This window comes from Dermacentor albipictus, chromosome 3, assembly GCF_038994185.2.
Source record: "Dermacentor albipictus isolate Rhodes 1998 colony chromosome 3, USDA_Dalb.pri_finalv2, whole genome shotgun sequence".
Lineage (NCBI taxonomy): Eukaryota > Metazoa > Arthropoda > Arachnida > Ixodida > Ixodidae > Dermacentor > Dermacentor albipictus.
In genome coordinates this window covers 156546562-156571409 of record NC_091823.1, presented here as the reverse complement: position 1 = coordinate 156571409, position 24848 = coordinate 156546562, and the positions used below count along the sequence as shown (strand labels likewise).

At 49.0% G+C, this 24848-nt stretch overlaps 1 protein-coding gene across 1 annotated transcript in view; it reads right to left on the bottom strand.

Moving 5' to 3' along the window:
* Positions 1-219: 219 nt before the first annotated feature.
* Positions 220-24848, bottom strand: part of LOC139057634 (spartin-like) — a 47478-nt gene continuing 22849 nt past the window's right edge. The window contains exons 4-7 of the mRNA XM_070536210.1: positions 10927-11121; positions 4351-4503; positions 1787-1877; positions 220-982 (exon numbers count right to left, since the gene is read on the bottom strand). Coding sequence (XP_070392311.1) covers positions 799-982; positions 1787-1877; positions 4351-4503; positions 10927-11121 — 623 coding nt within the window. The 3' untranslated portion in view covers positions 220-798. The remainder of the gene's footprint in view (positions 983-1786; positions 1878-4350; positions 4504-10926; positions 11122-24848) is intronic.

Sequence of the window (24848 nt, the reverse complement as noted above, 5' to 3'; positions counted from 1 at the left end):
CCAAGAAAACTCGCACAGAAATCGCTGAGATTGATGCCCATGTCGACAGACATGCCTAACGTGCACAAAAGGGACACATAGGAGTCAACCTTTCCACCAAGCTCTTTCTCCGCTGAAGCAGCACCTACCCAAAACGTGTAACAGCCGTATTGCCTCTCGACATCACAAAATTGCTATCACACATGCAACGCTGTCAGAGTGGCAAGAGATGGACAGGCGACCATTTTCGAATGACGTTTATTTTCAAAAATACATATGTAGAATAGCACGCTCTGTCATTTCGCTTGAAATATACATTGATATTAGCCATATACAATATACACATATCCCTCCATATCCGAAGAGCATCACGTTTTATGGAAGCACCAGTATACCCCAGGAGCGAGTTAGTGGATGAGCTAAAGGCCCATTTGGTCATCCTCTGAAATACTTTGTACTTCCCGAGATGCCTTTTGTTTGAACGAAGGAGAGAAGTGAAGTAACAACAAAGCATTACTAAAAGGCACATCACAAATTGAGTAAGGCATTAAGCTTTAAGGGCCACAAGCAAAATTAGTGAAACAATACTCTAATGCACTGCGTAGACACTTCATGAATGCTTCTCAAGGAACCTAAATAGGAACTACCGAGCAAATGAAATTTCCTGCGCAGCTAACTTAAAACAAAAACATTGCGGTAACTTCTGCAACAGCTGCATTTTTTTCTTCTTGTGAGTTGTGACGAAACAGGTATATGAAAAACAAAAACGTTTTCCAGGACTTCTGCATTCCGTGTTTTTTTTTTTTCGTATGGCTGCACTCATGAAAATTTTCTTGCGCCTCCAGGCTGCTCATATTCCTGAAGAATTGCTTTTCCTGTCTCTTTTGCAGTGCGTTTCGCAATCCGTTTTAATCCTAAACCACGGACTGCGGTTGTGGCCATCGTGACATTGGTGACGGAGTTCATTGCATTGTCCACCACTTGTGCAGCGTCTGCTCCGTACCTGAGGAAAAACCGGTGCACAACATTTAGACCCTAGAAACGGCAAGTGAAAGTAATAACTAATCTAAATAAAGTAAACATCGAGCAAGGTAATGCTCTGAAGCAGAACAACGAACCATCGAGACAGTTCCGGAAAGAAACAAATGAAAATCACTATGTTTGCATGAAAGTTGAGTGAGTGAGTGAATAAACTTTTATTGAACCTTGTCTGGGTTAACTTTATAACGTGCACTAGGTTATTGTCCCGAGAATATTTTAGCAAATTTGGACGTGTTACAGCTGGGGGTTTCATCAGTGAATCCACTGCCATCAGTGAATCCTGCGCCTACAAGGCACTGCTATCAGTGCCTTGTAGGCACAACATATTTTCACTCCTTTTTCCTGAGCAATTCTACATTTATTTTGATACAAGGCAGTTATATTGTATCACTAAATACAAGACTGCAGGTTCAATGATAAAACTGTATGGCACTGTACATAAATTTACATGCATGAATAAACATGCCAGCTTTTTGCAACTCGCCCTACTTTCAGAACAGTGATCAGCATTGAGCGCCGTTCCTAATTCCAGGACCTAGGCCTTAGAAATGATGTTTATCTGCTCATTCATTAATTCATTAGGTGGTTAATTCTCTCATCAATAGAAACCCATAACTACGTCATATAAAGCGACTGTCACACTTTTACACAAATAGATAATTCTAATAGTGAAGATGATGTGCTGCGTATTTTACATGATGTTAGAGCAGGAAGGGCTTGTGATGCAAATTTAACATTAAAGTAACGTTGAGAAATTCACCCTTACTTGTGGCCAATAACCTCAACTGTCTCATTGGCAAGACTGGTAGCCAAGATCTTGGCTGCATTTTCCAAGCCAACATACACAGTGGACAAACCTGGACACGAGTAAGAACAACGAAAGATGGAACGCAGTTACACTTGGAACTCCCCTCATTTGCAAGCAATTTATTGACATGGCAAGTGATTTATTGGGGAGGTTTAATGTCCCAAAGCTTCATGCTTTAACAAGTACACACCTGTATTTAGGTACACAAGTGTTTTTGCATCTACACCCATCGGAACGCAGCAACGAGTGGAATTTGCGGCCTTGTGTTGAGCAGCTCAGCACCACAGACACTTAGTCGCCGAAGTGGGTGCTTGAATTATGAGCTTAAGCAATCGATCGCCTGGCACAAGGTCGCGGTTTCGATGCCTAGCCATGGCAGTAGCAATGTTGATGGCGGTGAAATGCAAGAATATTCGTGTACTTCAAGTCAGGCGCACGTTGCAGATTCCCATGGGCTCAAAATTATTCCAAAACCCCCCACTTCACTGCCTCTCATAGCCACAGGGCTACTTAGGGACATTAAATCTTATGAACCAATCGCTCAACCAATGAATAACAGGGTGTCTACCAACTTGACATTTCCAAATTCCCCGAGTTTTCCAGGTTTTCCCTGAGTGACACAGAACTTCGTTTTATGTCAGGACGGGCTGACACCATGTCTCCCGATGCTGTCACTGACTAGTAGGCATCTCAAAAAATTAAAAAAACGACTTAGTCAAATTTGAATAGCAAGGAGCAGTGTTTATTTTATTAAAAAAACAGAAGGGGTAGAAAATGCGCTAGGAATATCTTCGAAAAAACGATAAAAGCCACTACAAATTGAGTTCAACATTCTCATACGAATGAAAACATGCGTACAAATTCAAATAGTTTCGAATATCGTATATTTCTATCAACTGATAGCAAGCTCAGTGGTATGAGACCCGAACGTTGTCACAAATGAGATTCTTTCTCAACAGCTGGTAAGTCAACCTCAACTGCCCCGACGTACTCTAGGCTCCCGCACAACGCCTCAGCGTTGAGTATATTGCTTTAAAGAGTTTATTTTGGTTTGTATGAGGGACACCTGTATCTCGGCGTCAGCAAACACTGTTTTTGAGCTCAAGCTCACTCAAAGAAGCGGCCGCACACTTCCTTTCCCGTTCATTTCTCAATGGGTAGGTCCCTTCTGTTCTCACCATCCTTCCGCCACGCGTTCGCCCCACAGACAATTTAAGGCATCCTCTTGGTAAGTTGCACAGTCAAGTACGATTTTTCTGACTCCCTTGGAACCACAAAACGCGCAAAAATCGGGGCAGTACGAAAAAAATGAATGTATTATTTTCACTGCCCTAAAAGGCTCAAATCGTCACAGGCACATCCGACAAAGTTCTGAAGGCCTGCCAGTACACTTATTAAGCATATCGGTGCTCGTTCTGTGACAGCAGAGGGCGGGTGCACGCGTGTATAATTAAGGCATACATATTGTGTGCCGTGACAATTGCCCCTTCCCACGCTTGTTATACTTCACCATAATACCTTAACATAAGCTTGACCATGTAAAATTGCTGTATTAGGATGAATATGACTTTGGGAAACCGTTACTTTGCAACACGCCGTGCTTTCCCAGCTTCGAAGCCAATCGCGAGGACTACAAAGGCGGTGTCGGTGCCATTGCTGACAGCGGCGAATTCTTTTAGTGAAAAACATGGCGCCGAACCACAAGAAGCTTAAAAGTGAAAGTAGAAGCAGCAAGGACTAGCGTTGCCGCGGTGGTAGCAACGGCTGCCAGCGGATCTGCGTGCAAGAGCGCCGGATCGAGGCGGGGAGGTAATCAAAATGGCGGCGATGGTGGTCTTAATTAACGCCGTTTCGAACTTGATATCACGGCAGAACGTCCAAAAAATCCGATGGCGAAGGGTTCTTGCGTTCCGAATTTCAGACCTTCCTATACATTGACTCTATGGGGTACGTGGTGGCGCCGCGAAGCCGTCCGAATTATCCTGCGTCAGGAAACTCCGTCGTTCACTGTACACTGGCAACTCCTCCAGCTGACGACACAGTGTCAAAGACGATTCGCTACGAATCCTCTGTCACTCGAGCCAGCATTACCGCCACTTTCGTTCCCTCTCAATAAAATTACAGCTACGTTTCCCTGATAGAAGCATGAATTCCCCGACTTTTGTCCGAGTATTACCAGTCTATTCAAAATCTCTGAGGATTCTCAATTGGTAGACACACTGCAATCAGCTTAATAAGCAAACATAAACCCCATTGAATCATTTACCCATGACACCATCGATTCGCTTTGCTGCTACTTTCACACAAACCTACAAAATTTTGCTACTACGTTATTAGCACGGGTAAGGCACATTCACTGCAGACTGTGGGCAACTCCTGCCAATTTGATGCCAGGCTAATAATTTGTACTTTTGATTGATTCAGCTGTGGCCAAACATCACAATCATTGCCCACACTTTTGTAAGGAGGAAAAGTTTGAACATCGAATGCACAGGGTTGGGTTACCGTTCTCTGAAACTTGCCTTGTATACCTCCCCTGGCAATGGTGATTGCGCTCTGCACTTTGTCCATGCTTGTAGAAGGCACTTCTGGTGTGCCAGCCACGCAGGTGTCACGGGACACATTCGTGGCCACCATCTGTGCCACTGTCACCGCCAGCTCACCCACCTTGTCGGCTGCAGTAAAGCCAAACGCGCTTGGTTTTTCAGTTTACATAAACTTGAAAACAACAGGTACATAGGAACACTCCTGCATAATCTTACCAGAAAAATTTCCGGAACATTTTAGTGGCCGATTATTGCAAACAGCTTTAATTATTGCAATAGAATTAGCAGTTCATGCGTTATAATATTCTCTTTATTACTGTCAATATTTTCATGATTTCGTGTTCCACATAGGCATGGCCAAAGAAACAGTCTATATAAATCTTGTCATTTCTCACAAGATAAGTCAGGTGTGCTTCTATTACCCACCATGCAATGCGCAAGTGAAGGAAGTGACAGATGAACCGATGGCAAAGCATTTCTGCAGAGTCACGTCCACACAAGGGAGCAAGAGATGCCGCCAGAGGCTCAGACTCTCACAAGTGTCAGTACTACGTCGAAGCTCTGAACACAACTCACTAGAGCACACCGGGTCTAATTGTTTACTTGAAGTGAAGAAACAACAAAACCGCCCAAGATCCCGGCATTCGAAAACATGGCCATCATCACTGCAACCACCTAACTCTACACTGCCATTTTTGAAACCCAGGGAAGCAAGACTTCCACTGTGTTTGCACCTAACTGCGCTCACAAGAAAACAGTTTTCTGGTTAGCTGGTGCCATCTTGTAGCAGGAGATTCGTATCAAAAGACAGAACACGCGTCCTCGGGGTTCAGCAGACTAAAGGAAATCCCTGGATGAGTGACATTCATCAGTGGCACGCTTTTTGGAGAAAACGTATGGACGAGCAGGAGTCATCCTTGGCATGGAAAGTGTTAAATTGACACTAATGGCGAATTTGACAAATCACATTGCTGCGCACAAGGGCACCCTGTTACGGTTATAATTTGATAAAACGACGCATGTGGCCGCCTGGTGCGTACCAGTGCGATTTGTCAAGGTCGCGATTAAAGCAAACACTGAACGATTCTAGAGTGATACCGACTAAGAACATTACAATGCTTGTTGTAAACAAAAGAGATGACAAAGCTGCAGAGAAGAGCACGAGTGATGAGGTTGCCAGCAATGGAAGCGGCACTTCGTCTTTTAGAGCAAGGTTAGGAGCAGGAGAAATCGCAGTTTGGAGCAGAAATATATGCTCTTCGAGCAGAAACGCTCGCCATTTGTGACAAAGAAATTATGCTTTAAAACAGTAACTTGTTGCTCGGTGCAAGAAGAAAGCTCTGCATGCTGTTGACGAAAAAATATACTGTATGAATTAGTTCTGAAAAATGTCATTCATTATGTATTATAATAAGGTGCAAGCTTCTTTCTTCAACTTGTTGCTCGATGTTTTTAATAATGCATTAGAAGATATTTAACCCAGAATTCACAGGCAATTATGCGTTTCAGTGAAGCGTTCATTCCCCCCCTCCTCCTTTCTGTCCTTAACATCGTTGTCCGTTTCATCTCCTAAACGTTTAATTTGTTAAAGCATTTCATCTGCTAAACTCATGTCCACAACTCGAATACGCACAGCCGCCCAACAAGCTAATGATATGGCGCGAGCGCTGCATCCTCGCGCATAAATAATAATGCGCCTGTTGGGAGCTCGGTTTAGCGGAGGCAATCGGGAACACACGTTTTGACAGCTTGAGAATGGCAAGTCGACTGCCTTTTATTCAAATGTAAAAGCAGGCTTGCCGAGTGGCAGTGGTTGTGCCCAAGTCGAGCAGCCACTTCGTTTCCAGCAGGGGGAAATGACCCTGTAAAGTAATCACGTGGAACGTCCCATTTGTTGACGCGCGGTGCGGTGAGAAAAGACTCGAAGGCGGCAATGGGACGGGTTGCCACAGGCGCACATATAATTCACACCATTGTCTTACACATAAACAAGTAATATTCTACAGCACAGATTATCTTCTAGCGTATCAAGTCTTGCGGCGTGGCATAATACGGAATTCAGTCACTCGCCCAACAACGCGCAAAGTCTGGGCGTCGCGCCAGTCAATTTAATCCAGGTGCTACACATTTAATCCCAGTGCCAAATAATTTAAGCTAGGCGCCACGTATTTCAACCCTAATGCCAGTCAATTTCATGCGAAGTAAACATGCATTTTCGGAGGTGTTTTAGGGAGTTCAAAATAATGAACTGTTAAATATTCCCCCGACCAAAAATAACTCAACAGACTTCTTGAAGGGCGTTGTCATGCGACACCAAAAGTGCTTTCCCGCGCGCTACATCATCCAAATAATTCACTCGGACATTATATTATTGCCATGAACAGGTAATGCAAAACGCAGCTATTTGATGTCTTTGCTGATATGCACTGAAGCGAAGGTGAATGCAGCAACAAACCGTTGCTTTCTAAAACTGATAAACACAGGCTGGAAATAGCGTCACGTGACATCTGATCATTTTGTTTTTACAAGCCCCCGCTGAAATGTTTATTAAATGAACTAGTTTCGAACAATCCCTGCGATTAGAACCACGTAGCGGATTGGATTGGATTATGGGGTTTTACGTGCCAAAACCACTTTCTGATTATGAGGCACGCCGTAGTGGAGGACTCCGGAAATTCCGACCACCTGGGGTTCTTTAACGTGCACCTAAATCTAAGTACACGGGTGTTAGAACCACGTAGCGCATCTAAGATGACGTGGAAGAGGCTGTCATGGAATCTCGCAAACATTCGCCTGCCTATTCCTGATTCCCAATCATATTGACATGGATATCAAATGATCGAGTGTCGAAGGCGCTCTGTGATAGTAGCCCCACAATGCACGTCATATCAAGGGGTAAAGGATGTCACGTGACCCAGCGTAACTTTCGGAAGGCCACATGTCATTCACAAACACTGATATGGGCATCAAACGAACAGGGAACTCCAAAGTTATGCTATGCTGCCTACGTAGTGAACCTCAAATCACATGGGAAAGCGCGTCACAGGACCTCTCGTATCTTTCGCCCGCAAATGCCTGCTTCCCAACCATACTTACATGGGTATCATAGGCGGAACATTTTCATTTTTACACGTATACATGGGGGGGAGGCTAGGGAGGTGTGTGTATATATATATATATATATATATATATATATATATATATATATATATATATATATATATATATATATATATGAGAATTTACAAGATCTCACCAAGAATCTCGCGTCTCTCGGTTGTGTCATGTTCCTTCGTTTAATTGCCGTATACTTCGCTATCACTAATACTGCTTCACCTTCCTGGCGAAACTACGGCCTCACTCTGTCTTTTTTCTTATTCTGTGAGTGCAAGTCTAAGCGCTGCTGAGCATGACTGCTGTTGATTCTGATTTCGATTGAACCCGGCTTGGCCTCATTTAGGTTACTGAGTGAATTATACAGGGTGTCCCAACTATCATGTACCAAGACATAAAAAAAGAGTTGCGTTACTCGAAGAAAACCTAGTGCGTATTTTTTCGAGTACAGTGGAGTAGCCGCCAGTAATTATTTCGTTAGTAATTCTTTCCTTCCTGAAATTTAATTCGACAATTGCAAATCATTATCTAATTCGAGGAGTACTGTCCTCATTATCAAAGTGTCACTGAGGCATTTGTAGGAAAGCCCAGGCACCCCCAAATGACATCTAACTGCTGTGTTTTCAGCAAGGTATTAAATGCGTGTAATTTTTTCCGGTTGGCAAACAAACATCACGAAATATGAAAAATACCACGTGACTGCGTTCCCACCCACATCATAAAGCGGCGCCCTCAAATAAGCTGATTGAAAGCAACTGCTTGCCTGTCACAAACCCAAAGAGACAGCGCATCGCCATGATAATGGTACGGAAGGAGCACCAACAGCAGTTTTTGCGGCTTTGCAGCAGTTCATTCCTCTCTACGTCACACCCGACATTATCCGTCTCCGAAGACCGACTGATCCCATTGATAGAAGCCCCTTGATAGCCCTCTCGGGGTAATCAAGGGGCTTTTGTTGTCAATCCTTGATAACGTGGCTGAAGCACCGCTATGACCACGCACGAAACGCGAAAAGCAATGTAATAGGCATAGCATGTTTCAAAATCCCGGCTTTGCTCGCACCGCATCGACAGAGTGCGCGCGCAGCTATATTTCGCGCCAGAAACATCATTCGGACCAAAGCCAAATGGAAGTGACGGTTTTAGTTTTCATGAAAGTGTATACGTGCTGCCAAAACAGGTTCGTGTCAAAAAATAAAAGCGAAATAAACAGACCGGGAAGTGCCCAACGTGTAGAGGAAAGTCAAAACCGTTGCGTTCAAGGGAGTAAATATAACACTTCTAAATGAGCCGTATTGGCAATCAGGATGTCTCCACAAAAAAATAACATAACATTTCAATGTGCCCTTATTATCTATGAATTCGTAAACTTCGTTGAACACCAGCTACTGCCCAGAAGACGTGTTCGAATACGTCTCCTTTTGCAGTTACGTGGTACTGTGTCCGTTTTATCACATCTTCAGTGGCTTTCTTTATGACAGACGCCGGAATTCTATGGCACATCCGTTATCCTTGCCTTGAACTAACCTGACGTCCATCTCGATCACGTAAGCACAATCTTTCGCATAACCCCAAAAAATAAATCGAGTGGAGAAAGGTCAGGTGACTTAGCCGGCCAATTTACAAGCCAGTTCCTTCCAATCTGTTCCTCATGAAAAGTCGCATCCAGCCAGTTTCATGCTTGGCTGATGCTGTATGCTGGTGACCCATGTTACTGATGCCACAGTCAATGGACAGACGCGGCGGCCACGATATTCGGCGTCGACTCTGGGATAAAGAGGCGCCTGCTCGGCGCAGCACCGTGTCTGCGAGAAACCTCTCACCTTGGTCCGGTCAGTGCAACCTGTGCGGAAGTGAGTGCGTAAACCCTCCCGCTCAATAGCGGGTTGGCTACGATGACTTTGGACGCTCCGTTTGGTCGAACGGCCGCTTTCCCTCACCTAGGGATCTAGGGAGGACAGAGTGTTTATAAGCAGCCGTGGCGCGGCTGCTGAGTGTGCATTCCTCTTTCAGTCATGTTAGACTGATGAACTGTAACGTTCTCATGTAGATACTGTAAATAAAGCCCATATTCCTCGTTCTCGATGAGAACAAGTCTATCTTCAACAACGTCCTCAGCGTGGATAGGTTGGACGACGGCATGGACCGGCTACCATCTATTTCATGCCCGACCCCAACCATTACAGGCTGAAGTAATCTCATGTGTGGCGGAAATGAAAAATAAACCTGACATAAGTAACTATTTAAAATGAAAAAACGTAATCAGGAAAGAAACAATTTATCATAACTCAAAGGGAAGCTCATTCCTTATTGAAGGGAGATCAGGATGCCTTAGAACACGTACCTTATTATAAATCGAGGTATAAGAAGGACGAAGCATGTGCTTGCTGTTGTAAAGCTTGGGAAATGATGGAGCGTGTTTTATTCGAATGTGAAGATGACTGCCCAGCGGTCGATTTAGGCACTACTGGCCCCCTTGAAGCCCTTTGGTTCAGCGAGAGCAGGGGGAAAGTAAGCATATAAGCAACAGAGATTAGTAAAAGGCGATTGCAATATTGATGGAAGAAAATTAGAGAAACGACAAAAACGGAGACGTACAAATAGAAAGTTCACAATAATCATCATCAGCCTAGCTACGCCCACTGCAGGGCAAAGGCCTCTCCCATACTTCAACAACCCCCGTCACGTACTAATTGTGGCCATGTTGTCCCTGCAAACGTTTTAATGTCATCCGCCCACCTAACTTTCTGCCGCCCCCTGCTACGCTTCCCTTCGATTGGAATCCAGTCCGTAACCTTTATTGACCATCGGTTATCTTCCCTCCTCATTACATGCCCTGCCCATGCCCATTTCTTTCTCTTCATTTCAACAAATATGTCACTTGCTCGCGTTTGTTCCTTCATCCAATCTGCTTTCTTATCCCCCTAACGTTACACCCATCCTTCTTTCCATAGCTCGTTGCGTCGTCCTCAATTTAAGTAGAACCCTTTTCGTAAGCCTCCAGTTTTCTGCCCCATAGGTGAGTACTGGTAAGACACAGCTGTTATGCACGTTTCTCTTGGGGGATAATGGCAACCTGCTGTTCATGATCATGTCACGATAGGGGGTCAGAAAATTTGGTTATGGGAATTCATCGTGGGTTTTTCTTTTTTCATACCGAAGTAGGACATTAGGCAGGATAATAGCAAGAGCTTGGTGGCCCAACCCACCACCCCGTTTCAAAGAGGACGCTCATAACACCCATCTACATCCATCCATCCATCCATCCATGCAATTTCTTGTGAAGAAGTAAAATATAACTCCTCCTTTAATGACGAAAACTGCTCGCTTCAGTCAATACGAGACAATTGTTCCATCAGCGGTGCTATCTCAATTCATGTTCTGGACGGCTGTCTAGCTGACCCTTTAAAGCATCGTACGGAGGTCAGGAACCACTTACCGACACATTCTGTGACAGTGCGCACAGACCCCGTGACGGTGCGCAATAGCTCGAGTCCTTGCTTCACACTGGGATCCACTATCACGGGCTGCGCTTCTGGCTTGAGGTACTGCTTGAGCCATTCTGCGCCCATTTTGAGAACCTCACCGGTCACCACGGCACCCTTGATCAAGCCATCGGACAGAGCCTCTGAACCTGGAGAGAGGGAACAAGATGGCAACAAATGTGCACAAGTAAGAGTAAGTCATAGTGTTTGCTAATGTGTTGAAACAGCCCAGAATGCATGCTTGGGCTTTCTGGTACTGTAGTGTTAAAACACCGCCAAAGAGTGCAAAAACACAGGCACAAAGAAAGAGCTGGACACCACAGTGTTCAGCGTGATCTAGATCTCTAGAATTTCTAGATGTAGAGTGCTTTGAAAGTATGGGGGATAGTAGAGCAGAGTGCAGGTAGTAAGGGCCAGTCATGACGAGGGTGCCACTAAAAGCTACCTTGAACTAAACAATGCCCTGAAAGGTACAGCAACCATGCAACACGTATTTCCTAAGAGGCAACATGCAAATGGGACCTCAAGGGAAAGAGGGGACACATAAGAGGTATTGCTGAGACTACTTGCCTGAGGTCATAATTCCTCCTAGTCTTTTTCCTTCCGCAACGCTCATTACCATAAACGAAGGCTAGTCACATATAGCATATGCGTTTGAAACCGAAGGTTTACAGGCAGTTCATAGGGCTGTGGTACGATCCCATGGTAACAGGCAGTGCAAAATTAACGATGGTACAGGATCAAGAAAAGCTTATTGTTAAGTTCAACTAATTTTAACACAAGAAGCATTTTCACACACACACAGACAAACATATAGTACTTGCAGTGAAAATATTTGTTAAAACGCAAATTTTCTGAAGTTGAGTTGTCCAGGTGTCAGAAGCAGGTGTCTAGAACAGTTCTGATGAATAACACTATGCCATTAAGCGTTCATGAGCAGAACCACACACGAAACAATGCAGCATCAATAGCGCTGATGAAGTACAGATCGTGGCAAGAGCACTGCTTCAACATGAAGTGCACATGCTACTAGCAGCCACTGACACATGGGGCCATGTGTATGCGTGTATCATTATCACGGCTTACCAAAGGTAGGCTACAATTGGGTTTGCTTACATACGGTGCAGTGATTACCCAAGACCAAGGCCGCCATAACATTGTTCACAATAACAAGGCAAAATGTCACTGAGACTATGCACATTCATTTCGTGATCACTAAGACGCTTTAAGCTGACTTCCACTTGGTGTTTTCATGTTCCGACTGGCCAATGATGTCTCCATATCTGTTAGCACCAATGGAAAGCACCCAGTGAAATTTCTTTGCCGACATGAAAAGCAAGATGGTGTTCATCCGCCCAAAGGTTCATGTTTTCCCGCTCGCTGGCAATATTTCCATATAAAAGAAATAGTGAAAATGATCCATTTGATGTTAGGCTATCTTTTGCTTGTCAGAATCCGAGCAATCATGGATATCCGACGGACATCCTATGGATATATGTTTCGAATATGTAAGAGCCATCCAACGGACGTCCGCAAATCGCCAACAGACGCCTAATGCGTTTATTCTGTTGGCCAGCGCGGAGGAAGATTTGGAGCGCTTTTTGACCGATTCTGCTGTTAATGTAGTTTCGGTGTGCTTCCTTGGAGTCTGTTAGAATTATAATAGATCTATTTGTGCGGTAGCCCTCCATGCCATCTTTTAGGTACCGGGACCCACTAAGATTGAGGGCAACCAAAAGGTTGATAGCTCGCGAGCATACAAACCGAGCGGACCTAGACATAGATTCTGTGGATTTAACGAGAGTGATCCCAATGTACTCTGACATACTAAATTACCATAGACGGACGAGGACCAGATATCCCCCGCCCCACAATACACTCACTCAACAACAGGCAGTTTACTGGCGAAAGCTGCAGACAGGAACTTTCCCAAAGTTACATATACTATGCAAAATGTTCCCAAGTCAATACAGGGACATGCACGTGGTGTGGTGCAATACACCAACTTCATCACATCACATGGGGTGCAATACGAATAAGGCATTGCACAAAATAGAAAATCCGAGTGCGGAGCAGTGGGAGAGCGTGCTCTCCAGCGGCGACCCTAGCCTCCAACGGAGGTTGGTGGATGATGCCCGACGAGCAGCCACGTTCAGTGGTGCCCTGGAATAGGGGCGCCAACCATTAAGGCCGGAGATCGTCATCAACCAGTAGAAGATGAAGACAACCGGCCTGACTGCTGAATTACTCTTTCCAGAGCAATAAAGTTTACTCCCTCCTCCCCTTCCAACAGACGCCTACCGGACATCCAATAGATATCCAGAAAAAGAAACAAATTTGTTCATCCATCGGATATCCGAAATAGGATTCTATGGCGGACGTATACCGTCCGAAATGCGTATGTATGTACGTATGTATCTATGTACGTACGTATGTATGTACGTATGTATGTGTGTACGTACGTATGTACGTACGTATGTAAGTATCTATCTATCTATGTGTGTGTGTACGTGTGTATGCATGCATGTGTGTGTGCGTGCGTGTGCACATATACACATCTTGAAAGAGCGATAGTGGAATGCATTTAAGCACCCAGCCGATGCTATAACAACCAGTCGGGTGTTTCAATGCATTTCTCTGCCGCCGCTTTCCTGCAAATAAAATATTGGCTCGCACCAGCTTCAAAAATACAATAAATCGTCTGCTGCCACCTCATGTCATGAAGTCTCCAAAGCACACATGAATATTGTTCATAGAAACAAATATACATGCCGATAAATAGAACATTTGCAGATCTATATATCATGACTGAAGTAAGAAAAGCACGAAGATGTGAAAAACAAAAACAAACGTTTTTCAGCATGTTAAACGGAGTCTAAGAAATCTGGGAACAAGAATACAACTAAATGAGATTCGATGTAATTATCATACTTGTTCTACTTCTTCGTACTGTCAAACCTTACGAGCATTCATTATAGGCACATGCTTTACAATAAGGAAAACACTCACAAGCAAGAATGAACGTATGGGGGCATCAAGGCTTGCCTAATATAGTAAGGTATGCGAACGGGCTAGACAAAGGACCGCAAGAAAGGTGGGACGAAGACGAAAACTGTCTTCATCCCACTTTCTTTGCCATCCTTCGTCTCGTTTTGTGCTGATTATTACTTGATATATACATAAACAACACAGAATAATGTAAGATACATTCAAACACAATTATGTACAACATATCAGAAATAGAGACTGCATTTTCAAAGATATTGACACGTGGTAGTGACGGTAAAGAACACAGTACCAATACTGTGAAAGACGAAACTAACTGTTATTGAGAGAACCTGTACCCACAAAAACAGGCTACACTTAATGTACAACGATAGCGGCTAGCACAGTCGGCAATCGTCGAAATCTCACCAGCGGGTCAAGCGCATCGGCTTTTGCACATCAGTCATCGAAGGTTCCATAGTGACCGCATGGGCCCTCGTGTCTTCAAGACAGGTCTACACCATTCTCGTCGCCCGATGAAATCAGATTACACAAGGTTCGGTGACAACAGACAGCGCATAGAACCATCGATAACTTTCGAGAAACTTCGGATGCATGCAGGCGCATCCTGCGCTGTCCGATAACATTTGTTAGGCGGCGAAACGTGGTCACCCGATAAACTACACGTGTCAATATCCCGCTCTTAAAACGCACCGTCCCGATGCTACAAACATAAGAGAGCGAAACACAAGGCCACTTATTAAAAGGTAACAAAACAACAAAGAAACGAAGTCCAATGTAACAGTCCATAAAAAGAAGGTCCAGAGTTCAGCTATGGAAAGTCCCAAAGTTCGTTAGTGCTGGTAGAACGGCTGAAGTCGCGCAAAATAGACTGTTACAAGTAATGAGCGGCGTCGCTGTGACAGCGAAATGCCGTCTGGCACGACCTCATAGTCGAGTGCGCCAATGCATCGGATGATCTTGTGGGGTCCGGAATAGTGGCGTAAAAGCTTCTCGCTAAGTCCTCGCTTGGGGTCGAAACCCAAACACGGCACCGGGCTGGTACTCGACGTAGCGTCTTCGAAGGTTGTAGTGTCGGCGGTCGGTCCCGTGCTGGTTCTTGGTCCGCAGGCGGGCGAGCTGTCGGGCGTCTTCGGCTAGCTGGATATAGGTGGCAATGTCAAGATTCTCTTCGTGGGTTACGTGCGGCAGCATGGCGTCGAGCGTCATCGTCAGGTTAATGCCATAAACCCGCTTGAACGGCGTGATCTGTGTTGTTTCTTGCACCACCGTGTTGTAAGCGAAGGTTACGTGCGACAGGACGGCATCCCACGTCTTTTGTTCGACATCGACGTACATTGCTAGCATGTCGCCGAGGATCTTATTCAGGCGCTCCGTAAGACCATTCGTCAGCGGGTGATAGGCAGTTGTTCCACTGCAGCTTGTCTGGCTGTATTGCAGAATGGCTTGGGTGAGCTGCGATGTAAAGGCCGTTCCTCTGTCGGTGACGAGGATTTCTGGGGCGCCATGCTGCAGCAGGATGTTCTCGGCGAAGAATTTCGGCGCTTCGGCAGCACTACCTTTCGACACAGATTTCGTTTCAGCGAAGCGGGTCAGGTAATCCATCGCCATGGCGATCCAATTATTTCCGGTCGTGGACGTCAGAAAGGGCCCCAAGTCCATCCCGATGTGCTGAAATGGTCGGCAAGGAGGCTCAATCGGCTGTAGTAATCCCGCTGGCCTTGTCAGTGGTGTCTTGTGTCACTGACAGTCCCGGCATGTCCTGACGTAACGGGCGACGTCGGTGGTCAGGCGCAGCCAGTAATACTTTTCCTGTATCCACAATAGCGTCCGGGAGAATGCGAGGTGCCCAGCGGTTTGGATCGTCATGTAGGGCGTGCAGCACTACTGGACGCCGGGCTGAGCGAACAAGAAGGTACTTGGCGCAGACTGGCGAGATTTCTTACGAGTAGGTTGTCTTGAAGCGATAACAGACAATCCTCGCTCAAATGCCCTAGGGACAGCGTCAGTGTGCTCTTCTAAATAGTCGCCGAGGCCTTTTAGGTCCGGGTCCGCTCGTTGTTGTTCAGCGAAGTCTTCCGTGCTTATTATTTCAAGGAAGGCGTCGTCTTTCTCGTCATATCGCGGCGGTGGGTCAATAGGGGCGCGTGATAGGCAATTGGCATCGGAGTGTTTTCGTCCGGACTTGTAGGTTACAGTGATGTCATATTCTTGCAGACTAAGGCTCCACCATGCCAGCCGTCCTGAAGGGTCCTTTAAGTTCGCTAGCCAACACAACGCGTGATGGTCGCTGACGACTTTGAATGGCCTGCCTATATAGGTAACGGCGGAATTTCGCTCTAGCCCGAATTATGGCGAGGCATTCCTTTTCGCTCGTAGAGTGATTGCCCTCCGCTTTTGACAGTGACCGGCTAGCGTAAGCTATCACACGTTCAAGTCTCCTCTGGGCTAGGATGGCACCGATGCCTAGGTTACTGGCGTCAGTGTGTATTTGGTATCGGCGTCCTCGTCGAAGTGCGCAAGTACTGAAGATGTCTGCATGCGCCACTTCACTTCTTGAAATGCATCGGCCTGCGGCGTTTCCCACTTGAACTAGACATCACACTTAGATGTGTCAGCGGCTCAGCGATGCGTGAAAATGCCTTGAAAAAGCGCCTGTAGTAGGCACATATGCCAAGGAATCGACGCACTGCATTCTTGTCGATGGGCTACGTAAACTTTGTGATGGCAGCTGTCTTCTGTGCGTCGGGGCGGATTCCAGATTTACTGGTGACGTGGCCTAAGAACAGGAGCTCATCGTAAGCGAAGCGGCACTTTTCCGGCTTCAGAGTGAGCCCCGATGACTTGATGGCCTCTAGTACGGTCGCAAACCACCTGAGGTGATCGTCGAAATTACCGGCGAAGACGACGACGTCATCCAAGTAAACAAGACAGGTCTGCTACTTCAATCCCGCTAAAACCATGTCCATCACGCGCTGGACCTTTGCATGCTCCGAGCAGTCCAAATGGCATTACCTTCAACCCTCAGAGGCCGTCTGGCGTGATGTACGCAGTCTTTTTGTGATCTCTCTCGTCGACTTCTACTTGCCAGTAGCCAAACTTGAGGTCCATGATGATGATGATATGTGGTGTTTTGTGGCGCAAGGGCCAGGCTTGGCCAAAGAGCGCCATGACAAGTGGTGATGTTGACGATGTATTGTGGTAGATGTGACTTGGCTGTAAAGTGGCCTAAAAATAGTCGTTGTAGAGTGCGTAAAATCTACTTGCTATAAAATTATGGCGATGACAGATGACCAATACTATGAACATTAATATCCATCGTAAAAGAATGATGCAGAATAGAAAATATATGAGATGGTAAAAATGCCTGGAGCACTGTTGCCTCACCAGAGCCCTTGAAACACAAGGGCCTAGAGGCACGTGCTACACGAAAGAACTCTCACAGCGCCATCCTCTGAAGAGAGGAGACGCTACGAACATGTGGGGCTAACAACATGCAACACAACATCTTTCAGATAACTTAGGACTGCGTTAGTGTCGAAGAGCGGTTCAGGACCGAGTAACATTACAGGATGAAGCGGAATATGCTGCCGGTATGCTAACGGAAAATGTTTCTTTCTGTCAGATTCGGCTTTCCGACACTCCAGGAGGACATGGAGGACGGTTAGCCTCTCTCCGCATCTCCCACAAGCTGGAGGCTCACTTCCGGTGAGTAGGAAATTATGGGTGCCAAACGTGTGTCCTATTCTGAGACGACAGAATAGGACATCTGTTCGGCGCGATTTTGTAGTAGACGGCCAAAATCCTAACTGTGGTTTTATCAGGTGGAGCTTATTATCCGTTTCCGCATCCCACATGTGTTGCCAGTAATCTCGCAGCCTCCTTCGCAAGAAAGGCCTCAGATCTGTGACAGGCACTGCAGCGGTAGGGTTAACAGCTTGCAATGTGATTGACGTGGCCATCTCGTCCGCCAGAACGTTACCTTCGATTCCCCTATGGCCAGGGACCCAGCACATTATGATATTCTGGTTAGATGAGTACGCTTTGCACAAGACCGAATATAGTTCATTAAATACGGGATTTTTATGTTTGCTGAGTGACATTAAGGCCTTCACGACGCTGAGAGAGTCTGTATAGATCGCTGCTTTTGGAAGTTTCGATTTTCTTATGTGCTTTACAGCAGAGAGTAATGCGTAGGCCTCGGCCGTAAAGATACTTGTTTCCGAATGCAGTACATCGGATTCCGAAAACGATGGGCCGACGGCTGCATAGGATACCCCGGCATTTGACTTCGAAGCATCTGTGTAGAACTCTGCGCAGGAGTGCTTGTGCTGGAGCTCTAGGAAATGCATTCGGATTTCGGCCTCAGGAGCGTGCTTTGTAACTTTTATAAAGGATATGTCACACTGTATCACCTGCCACTCCCAAGGAGGTAAGAGCTTGGTTAGGTGCATTAATCGATGCTCGAGGAGTGGGACATGCATTTCATTGCTAAGCTCCTTCACACGCAGCGAGACAGGCTGTCTTATGGAGGGACGATTGCTGAAGAGTGTAGCGCACGTCATATCGGTAACGTTTATAGGGGTATTACTCAGGCTCGCGCGTGCGCACCTGACACTTCTCTGGATCGCACAGCGCCGGCGGAGCGGCAGTCGCTCCCTAGCACTTTCGCAGCAGCCCTAGCAGTCAGAGCTGTGACCCCTAACCCGCGGTTCGCAGTGAGTTGCGACCACGGCGGGTTCAGGCCAGTGGGGACAGGGTGAGTCTCGACCTAAGGTGTTTATTCACCTTGGTGTACAATGGTTCCAACAGACAGCAACAGCCACAACACACACAAATACAACACAACACAAAACCTCAGCGGCGGAGCATTCCGCACGTCTGGGGTGAAACAAAACCGCACAATGTGGGAACCACAAAAGAGGCTGATAAGGGTTCAGCTCACCCAAAAGTGGATCCGCGCTCGGGCCCTGGGGCGGTGAGTCGCACACCAAGGTCCGGGCGCCACAGGGGGACGGCGTGCGGCGGTCTCAGCGGCTGATTTGAGATGCGGCCGTTCGCTAGCTCTTCCGCCGTGAGACAAAGATCCGTCGGGGGAATAGCGCTTCTCCCGAGCGGCGGAGAGGAGTCTCCCCGGTTCCAAGAAAGGGAAAGGAGGGCACGGGGTGCCTTGGCTGCAGCGTCGCGGCCAGGCGCGAAGAGCAGCGGGAGTGGCGAAGGTGCCCTCTCCTCGCTACCCTCCGCGAGCGAGCACGTGATTATCGCGTGATAACCGCGTGGCCGCTCCGGAGATATCGGGATGCGCGTGCGATCCCCACATCCCCCCCTCCTTAAAATAACCCTTTAGCCGCTAAGAGGCCGCCGTCACCTGAGGCTTTCCTGCGAGAGGGGGCATGCTACTCCGACAGCAACACGGTTTGAATCCATGTTGGTGAGGGAGCAGCTCTAGCTGCAGACCGTCGTTGTCGCCGTGTATGTGGTCGCGAGCCAGGCCGGAACGCTGAAGGATGTCACGGAGCAGCTTGACAGTCACAGGATGCAGTGGGAGGCAAGAAGGGCGCTGGGTCCGGGTCACCTTGCGTCTCGGCGGCGTCACCTGCCCAGTCGGACGTGCCGGGTCCGTGGTGGCGAAAGGGTCCCTGGATTTTTCTCGGCTGCCTCGATTACGCTGACGCGATCCCCGAACCAGCCTCGAGATGGCGCAGGACAGCTGTCTTTTGGTGTTCCCGGGGTTCGTTGTCCTCTGGTATTGGCGCACCCTCGCGGGTGTCGGCACGCAAGATCGGCAAAGGCGCGCCGACCCGCCCCGACGATGGCTTGCACCTCGCTGCGCAGCAGGGGTCCACTCTGTCCTTGCGGGAGAAGTGTACGCTCGGCCTTGAGGCTGGATGCTTGGTTGCGGGGCTTGCAACTCGGTCGCGGAGCTGTGCGGTGCGGTTCGGCGAATTCTGCGCCGCTGCGACCATTCCGGACCGGAAGTCGTCCGCTGCACCTCTCACCTCGCTGTTAGCCGCCGGAGGATGTTTTCTCGCCGCCTGTTGCCTGCACTGCGCTGCTGACTGCTTGCGGCCTGCTCGTCCCCACCGGCAGTGGAGATGGTCTTTCCTTTTTGCTTGGTGGTTGTTTCACGGCTCCCGACGGGCGGTCTGCCGCTGCGACAATTCTGTTAGCCCCTCTCGCTTCTTCCATAGAGAAAGCGCGTGCTCGCTCTGGAAGCCTGCATGCTAGACATCGGAGGAGCATTCCGTCCGATATCGCGCACAATAAAATAGCCTCCGCGAACCGGACAGAGTTAGTTCTGCCGAGATCGCAAGTTATAATGCCGCACCGGGCTCGAACGTCGAGCCGTGCCACCCGATGCCGCTGCCTGCGGGCGCGGGAGAGCATTCTCCTCGGGCCACTCGTTTCCTCTGTCATAGTAGGGTTTGAGATCGCAGACATGCACCGGTCGGCTGATCGGTCTTAGCTTCAAGTCCGCCAGCCTGTACACGAGCGAAGAGACAGTCTCTCGCACCCGGTACGGTCCTGTCCATTTCGGCGCCAGAGAAGCTGAGAATTTCTTACTGGCGTCGCTCAGGACGTGATTCCGTCTCAACACCAGGTCGCCCACTTTGTACTGAACTTCCCGATGAGAGCGGTCGTACTGCGCTTTCTGCTCGGCACGTGCAGTGCTCAGGTTCCGTCGCGCTTTTCGTAAAGCCTCCGTTACCTTCGCGCGCAGCCCAGTCGCATAATCGGCGCGTGCCGACGAAACAACCAGTTCCGTGCTGCTTCGTTCCTGTAGAGTAAGTTCTACCGGATTCAACAGCTCCCTCCCAAGGTTGAGGGTGGCGGGGGTATACCCAGTCGATCGATTCACTGTCGACCTGATAGCAAATCCAATTTCAGGAAGACAAGCGTCCCACTCATTGTGCGTCCCCGCAAATGCAACTAGCATGTGCTTGATGTTGCGGTTCACACGCTCAGTGGGATTCGCCTGGGCATGGTACGTGGTTGTTCTCCTGTGCTTAATGCCGAGAGCTGCACAAGAGTCCACGAAGAGTTTGGCAGTGAAGTAGGACGCATTGTCCGTTATCAGCTGCTCAGGATAGCCGAATCGTGTAAACACCTCGATCAGCTTTCCCATGATTACGCGTGCCATCAGCTTTCGCAGGGGGAACAGTTCCACCCACTTGCTGAAATGGTCTGTGACTACGAGAAGGAATCGGTTCCCGCTCGGTGTCCTGGGGTAAGGCCCCATGACGTCACATGCCGCAATTTGCCACGGTGTTCGGCTATTGATCGGCTGCATGAGCCCGGGTGGGCGTCCACCACGCGGCTTCACGCGTTGGCACACGTTGCACGAGCGGGCGTAGCGCATCACCTCCCGCTTCATTCCAGGCCAGGTAGCAAAACGGCACAACTTTAGATAAGTCTTAGGGCCACTTGCATGCCCGGCCAGGCACGTATCGTGAAAGTAGCGTAAAAGTGCTCCTCTCAGCGTGCGTGGAATCACCGCTTTGAAGGACTCGTGTGTATTCTTCTCCGCGGGAATGTATCTCAGCAGGACGCCGTCAGAGTCTAGCAGGTAGGAATCCAACGCGCTCACAGCATTACCAGCTGTTTCAGAGCGCCGCGCACCCACAGCAATACCAGCTGCGTCCATGTGCGCCGCGGCCGCGCCGCCGGGCTCCCGGAGCCCCTCAAACACTTTCTTACAAAACGGATCCTCCCGCTGTGCCTCTAACAGCTCCTTTCTGCCGAACACGCTCCCCACTGAACTGACGCAGTCCAAGTGGTTCACGCTTTCGTCCTGAGAAGGGGGTTCATCCGCCCTTCCTTCGGGACCAGCGCCGTCGAGCATTGTAGCAGTTACTCTGCTCTTAGGCTGAGTCACTGAGGGGTCACGATGGGTATTAATATTACCCCTCCTGACAACCTCAATCGTCGCAGCGGTTAGTCCGCTCTCAAGCTCAGTTTCGGGCGAGGTGAGTTGAGTAGTAATATCACTCTTCTCACAGTCAACGGGCGCGCGCGAAAGTGCGTCCGCCACAACGTTGTTCTTTCCTCTCCTGTAGCGAACGGTAAAATCGTATCGCTGCAGGAGAAGTGCCCATCGCGCGAGCCGGCCGCTCGGCTCTCCTAGGCGCCTAAGCCAAGTTAATGCCATATGATCGGTCTCAATTATGAATGGGACTCCATCAATATAGTAGTCAAACTTTTTGAGAGCGAAAATGATCGCCAGACATTCCTTTTCTGTCACGGAGTAATTTTTCTCTGCGGGAGTCAAAGAGCGGCTGGCAAAAGCTACCGGGCGCAAGCTACCTTCGTGCTGTTGGAGCAAAACCGCTCCTAGGCCAAGGTCGCTGGCGTCCGTATGAATGACAAATTCTTTGTTCAAATCAGGTAGCCTTAACTCGGTGGTTTCCACGAGCGCGTTTACGAGGTTGCGCAGTGCCTCCTCTTGCTCGGGACCCCACCTCCACTGTTCACCTTTCCTCAACAGCATTGTCAAGGGGGCTTGCAGTGCAGCGCAGTTTGGGATGAACTGTCGATAGAAATTCGCCAGCCCCAAAAAGCGTCTCAGTCCGCCTATGTCTTCCGGTGACGGGTAGTTCAATAATGCCTGAACCTTGTCATCACACGGTAGAAGGCGTCCATTATCCAGTTCAAACCCCAGTAGCGTTACTCGGGTTGCTGCAATCTGGGTCTTGGTCGGGTTTAGCGTTATCCCCGCAGACCTCAGACGCTCCAACACGTCCCTGAGATGGCGTAAGTGCCCATCAAAGGTACGCGAGTATACCACAACATCGTCCAGGTAAGCAAGAGCGTGGTGCCACCTTGCGTCACCCAAGACACGGTCCATCAGGCGCTGGTAAGTCGCAGGCGCACCGACAAGTCCGAATGGCATACGGGTAAACTGGAAAAGTCCCCTGTGACAAGTGAAGGCAGTCTTCTCTCGGTCACAGGGATCTACCTCCACCTGAAAGTATCCTCTGCTTGCATCGAGCGTAGTGAAGTACTTCGCTCCGCCAACGTTGGATACGATCGAGGGAATGCTAGGAAGCGGATATGCGTCCTTGCGTGTCACCTCGTTCAGGCGGCGATAGTCAACACAAAGGCGGGGCGTCCCATCCTTTTTAGGAACCAACACCACAGGAAAACCCCATGGGCTGTCCGACCTTTCAACAACGCCTGTATCGAGCAGTTCGTCCAGAGCGCTGTCTAGTGCTTTCCTTTTAGCCAAACTCACCGGCCGAGGATTACACTTCCACGGAGAGGCGTCACCTGTCTCAATTTTGTGCCTGTATAGCGTAGTGCAACCAGGCCGCTCTGTGAATACGGCATCATATTCAGTCAGAAGTGCTGAGAGGCGAGCCTTTTCTTCCCCCGACAAACTGCTTGAGTCGTCCAGCAGCGGGTGGTATCGTTCGCCCCTCACTGCGGCACAGTCTGCCACCGCAGCGGGGGTTACGGGCTGTGCGGGAGGGGAGCAGTTCCCCTCCGCGCCTCTTTTCTCAGCGCGGTTGACCGGACGGCATTTCGACCCGGCCGCAACCGTTCTGAGGGACCTTTTCGGGCAATCGTTTGGTCGGTCTGCGCGCGAAGCATCATCGAACGAAGTTGTCTCTGACGCTTTTTGAAATGAAACGAAAGGTTTCAGGGTGCCACGTGCTCGCTCCCTATATCCTCCGTTGCAGACGTCAATAACAATGCCCGTCTTGGCGAGGAAATCTCTACCAAGAATTATAGGAACCGACAGGCCGGGAAGGTGAGCTAGGCGCTGTCGCCTCACTCGTTTCTCCCACCGCACCACAAGCCTAGCAGCACAGCTCGCGTGTGCCGTGCCGCTGGCCAGTCGGAAGGTCACATTACTCTCTCTCAGTCGGATAGCGTTCCGACGGAGATGTTCACACACCTCGTCGCCAAATAGTGAAGCGCTTGCTCCTGTGTCTAACAGCGCAAAAAACCTGCGCCGGGCGACTGTAACCTCTATGAGCGGGACTGGCGTGTCGCTGGGCAATCCAAAACGACAAGCCAGCGGGGCAAGGAGTTCGTGTGTCTCACTTCGCACCGCTGTAACCGCCGCCGGCCATGCAGCACTGCTCAGCGGCGGCCCCGCTCGTTTCCCGAAAGCGCGTGCTCTCGGTTCGCAGGCTGTCTGCAATCCCGGGCGAAGTGCCCCGGCTGGTTGCACCGATAACAGAGGAGAGCCGGCCTTTGACGGGCTTGGCGTCCAGTGCCTCGCGCCGTTTGACCGTTATTCCTCTGTATCGACTGCTCCCTTGCAGGCACGCTCTGCTCTCGCATCATCGAGCCGGCATATCGACCACGATTCTGCATACCTCGGCCATCGGCAGCGCATGCTGCACGCATGGCATAAGTGTACGGGTCGAGAGCCCGGTCAGATAAGCCCCAACCGTTTCTCATTTGTCCGTCACTGAAAGCAACCACACCATCTCCACCGGAACGAGTGCGAAAAGTGTCCCCGTTCCACGCGCATCGCGGCTCAAGTGCCCTCGACGCTGGGGGTGGAGGTCGGTACGAGCGCAAGGCGAGTATGTCCGCCTGTATGCGCTTTGCCTCCGAGGCCAGCTCATCCAAATCCCTGAACTTGCTGCCTCTTAGGTACGCTGCGAAGGTGGGATGAGCTTGTCGTGTGACTCTCTCCACCTTATCGCAGTTCGGAGCGGTAGGGTCAGCGGTACGATAAAGTTCGTCCATCGCCCTGACGTACTCGAGCAAGGATTCGTCCGGATGCTGAGTACGTAGCTCCAACTCGCGCCGCAGACGACGCTCGTAATCTGCGGGCAGGAATTCCTCGCGTAATCCCGCTCGGAACTCCGCCAGCGTGCTAGACCGGTAGCCAGTAAGCCGGAACCAGCGGGCA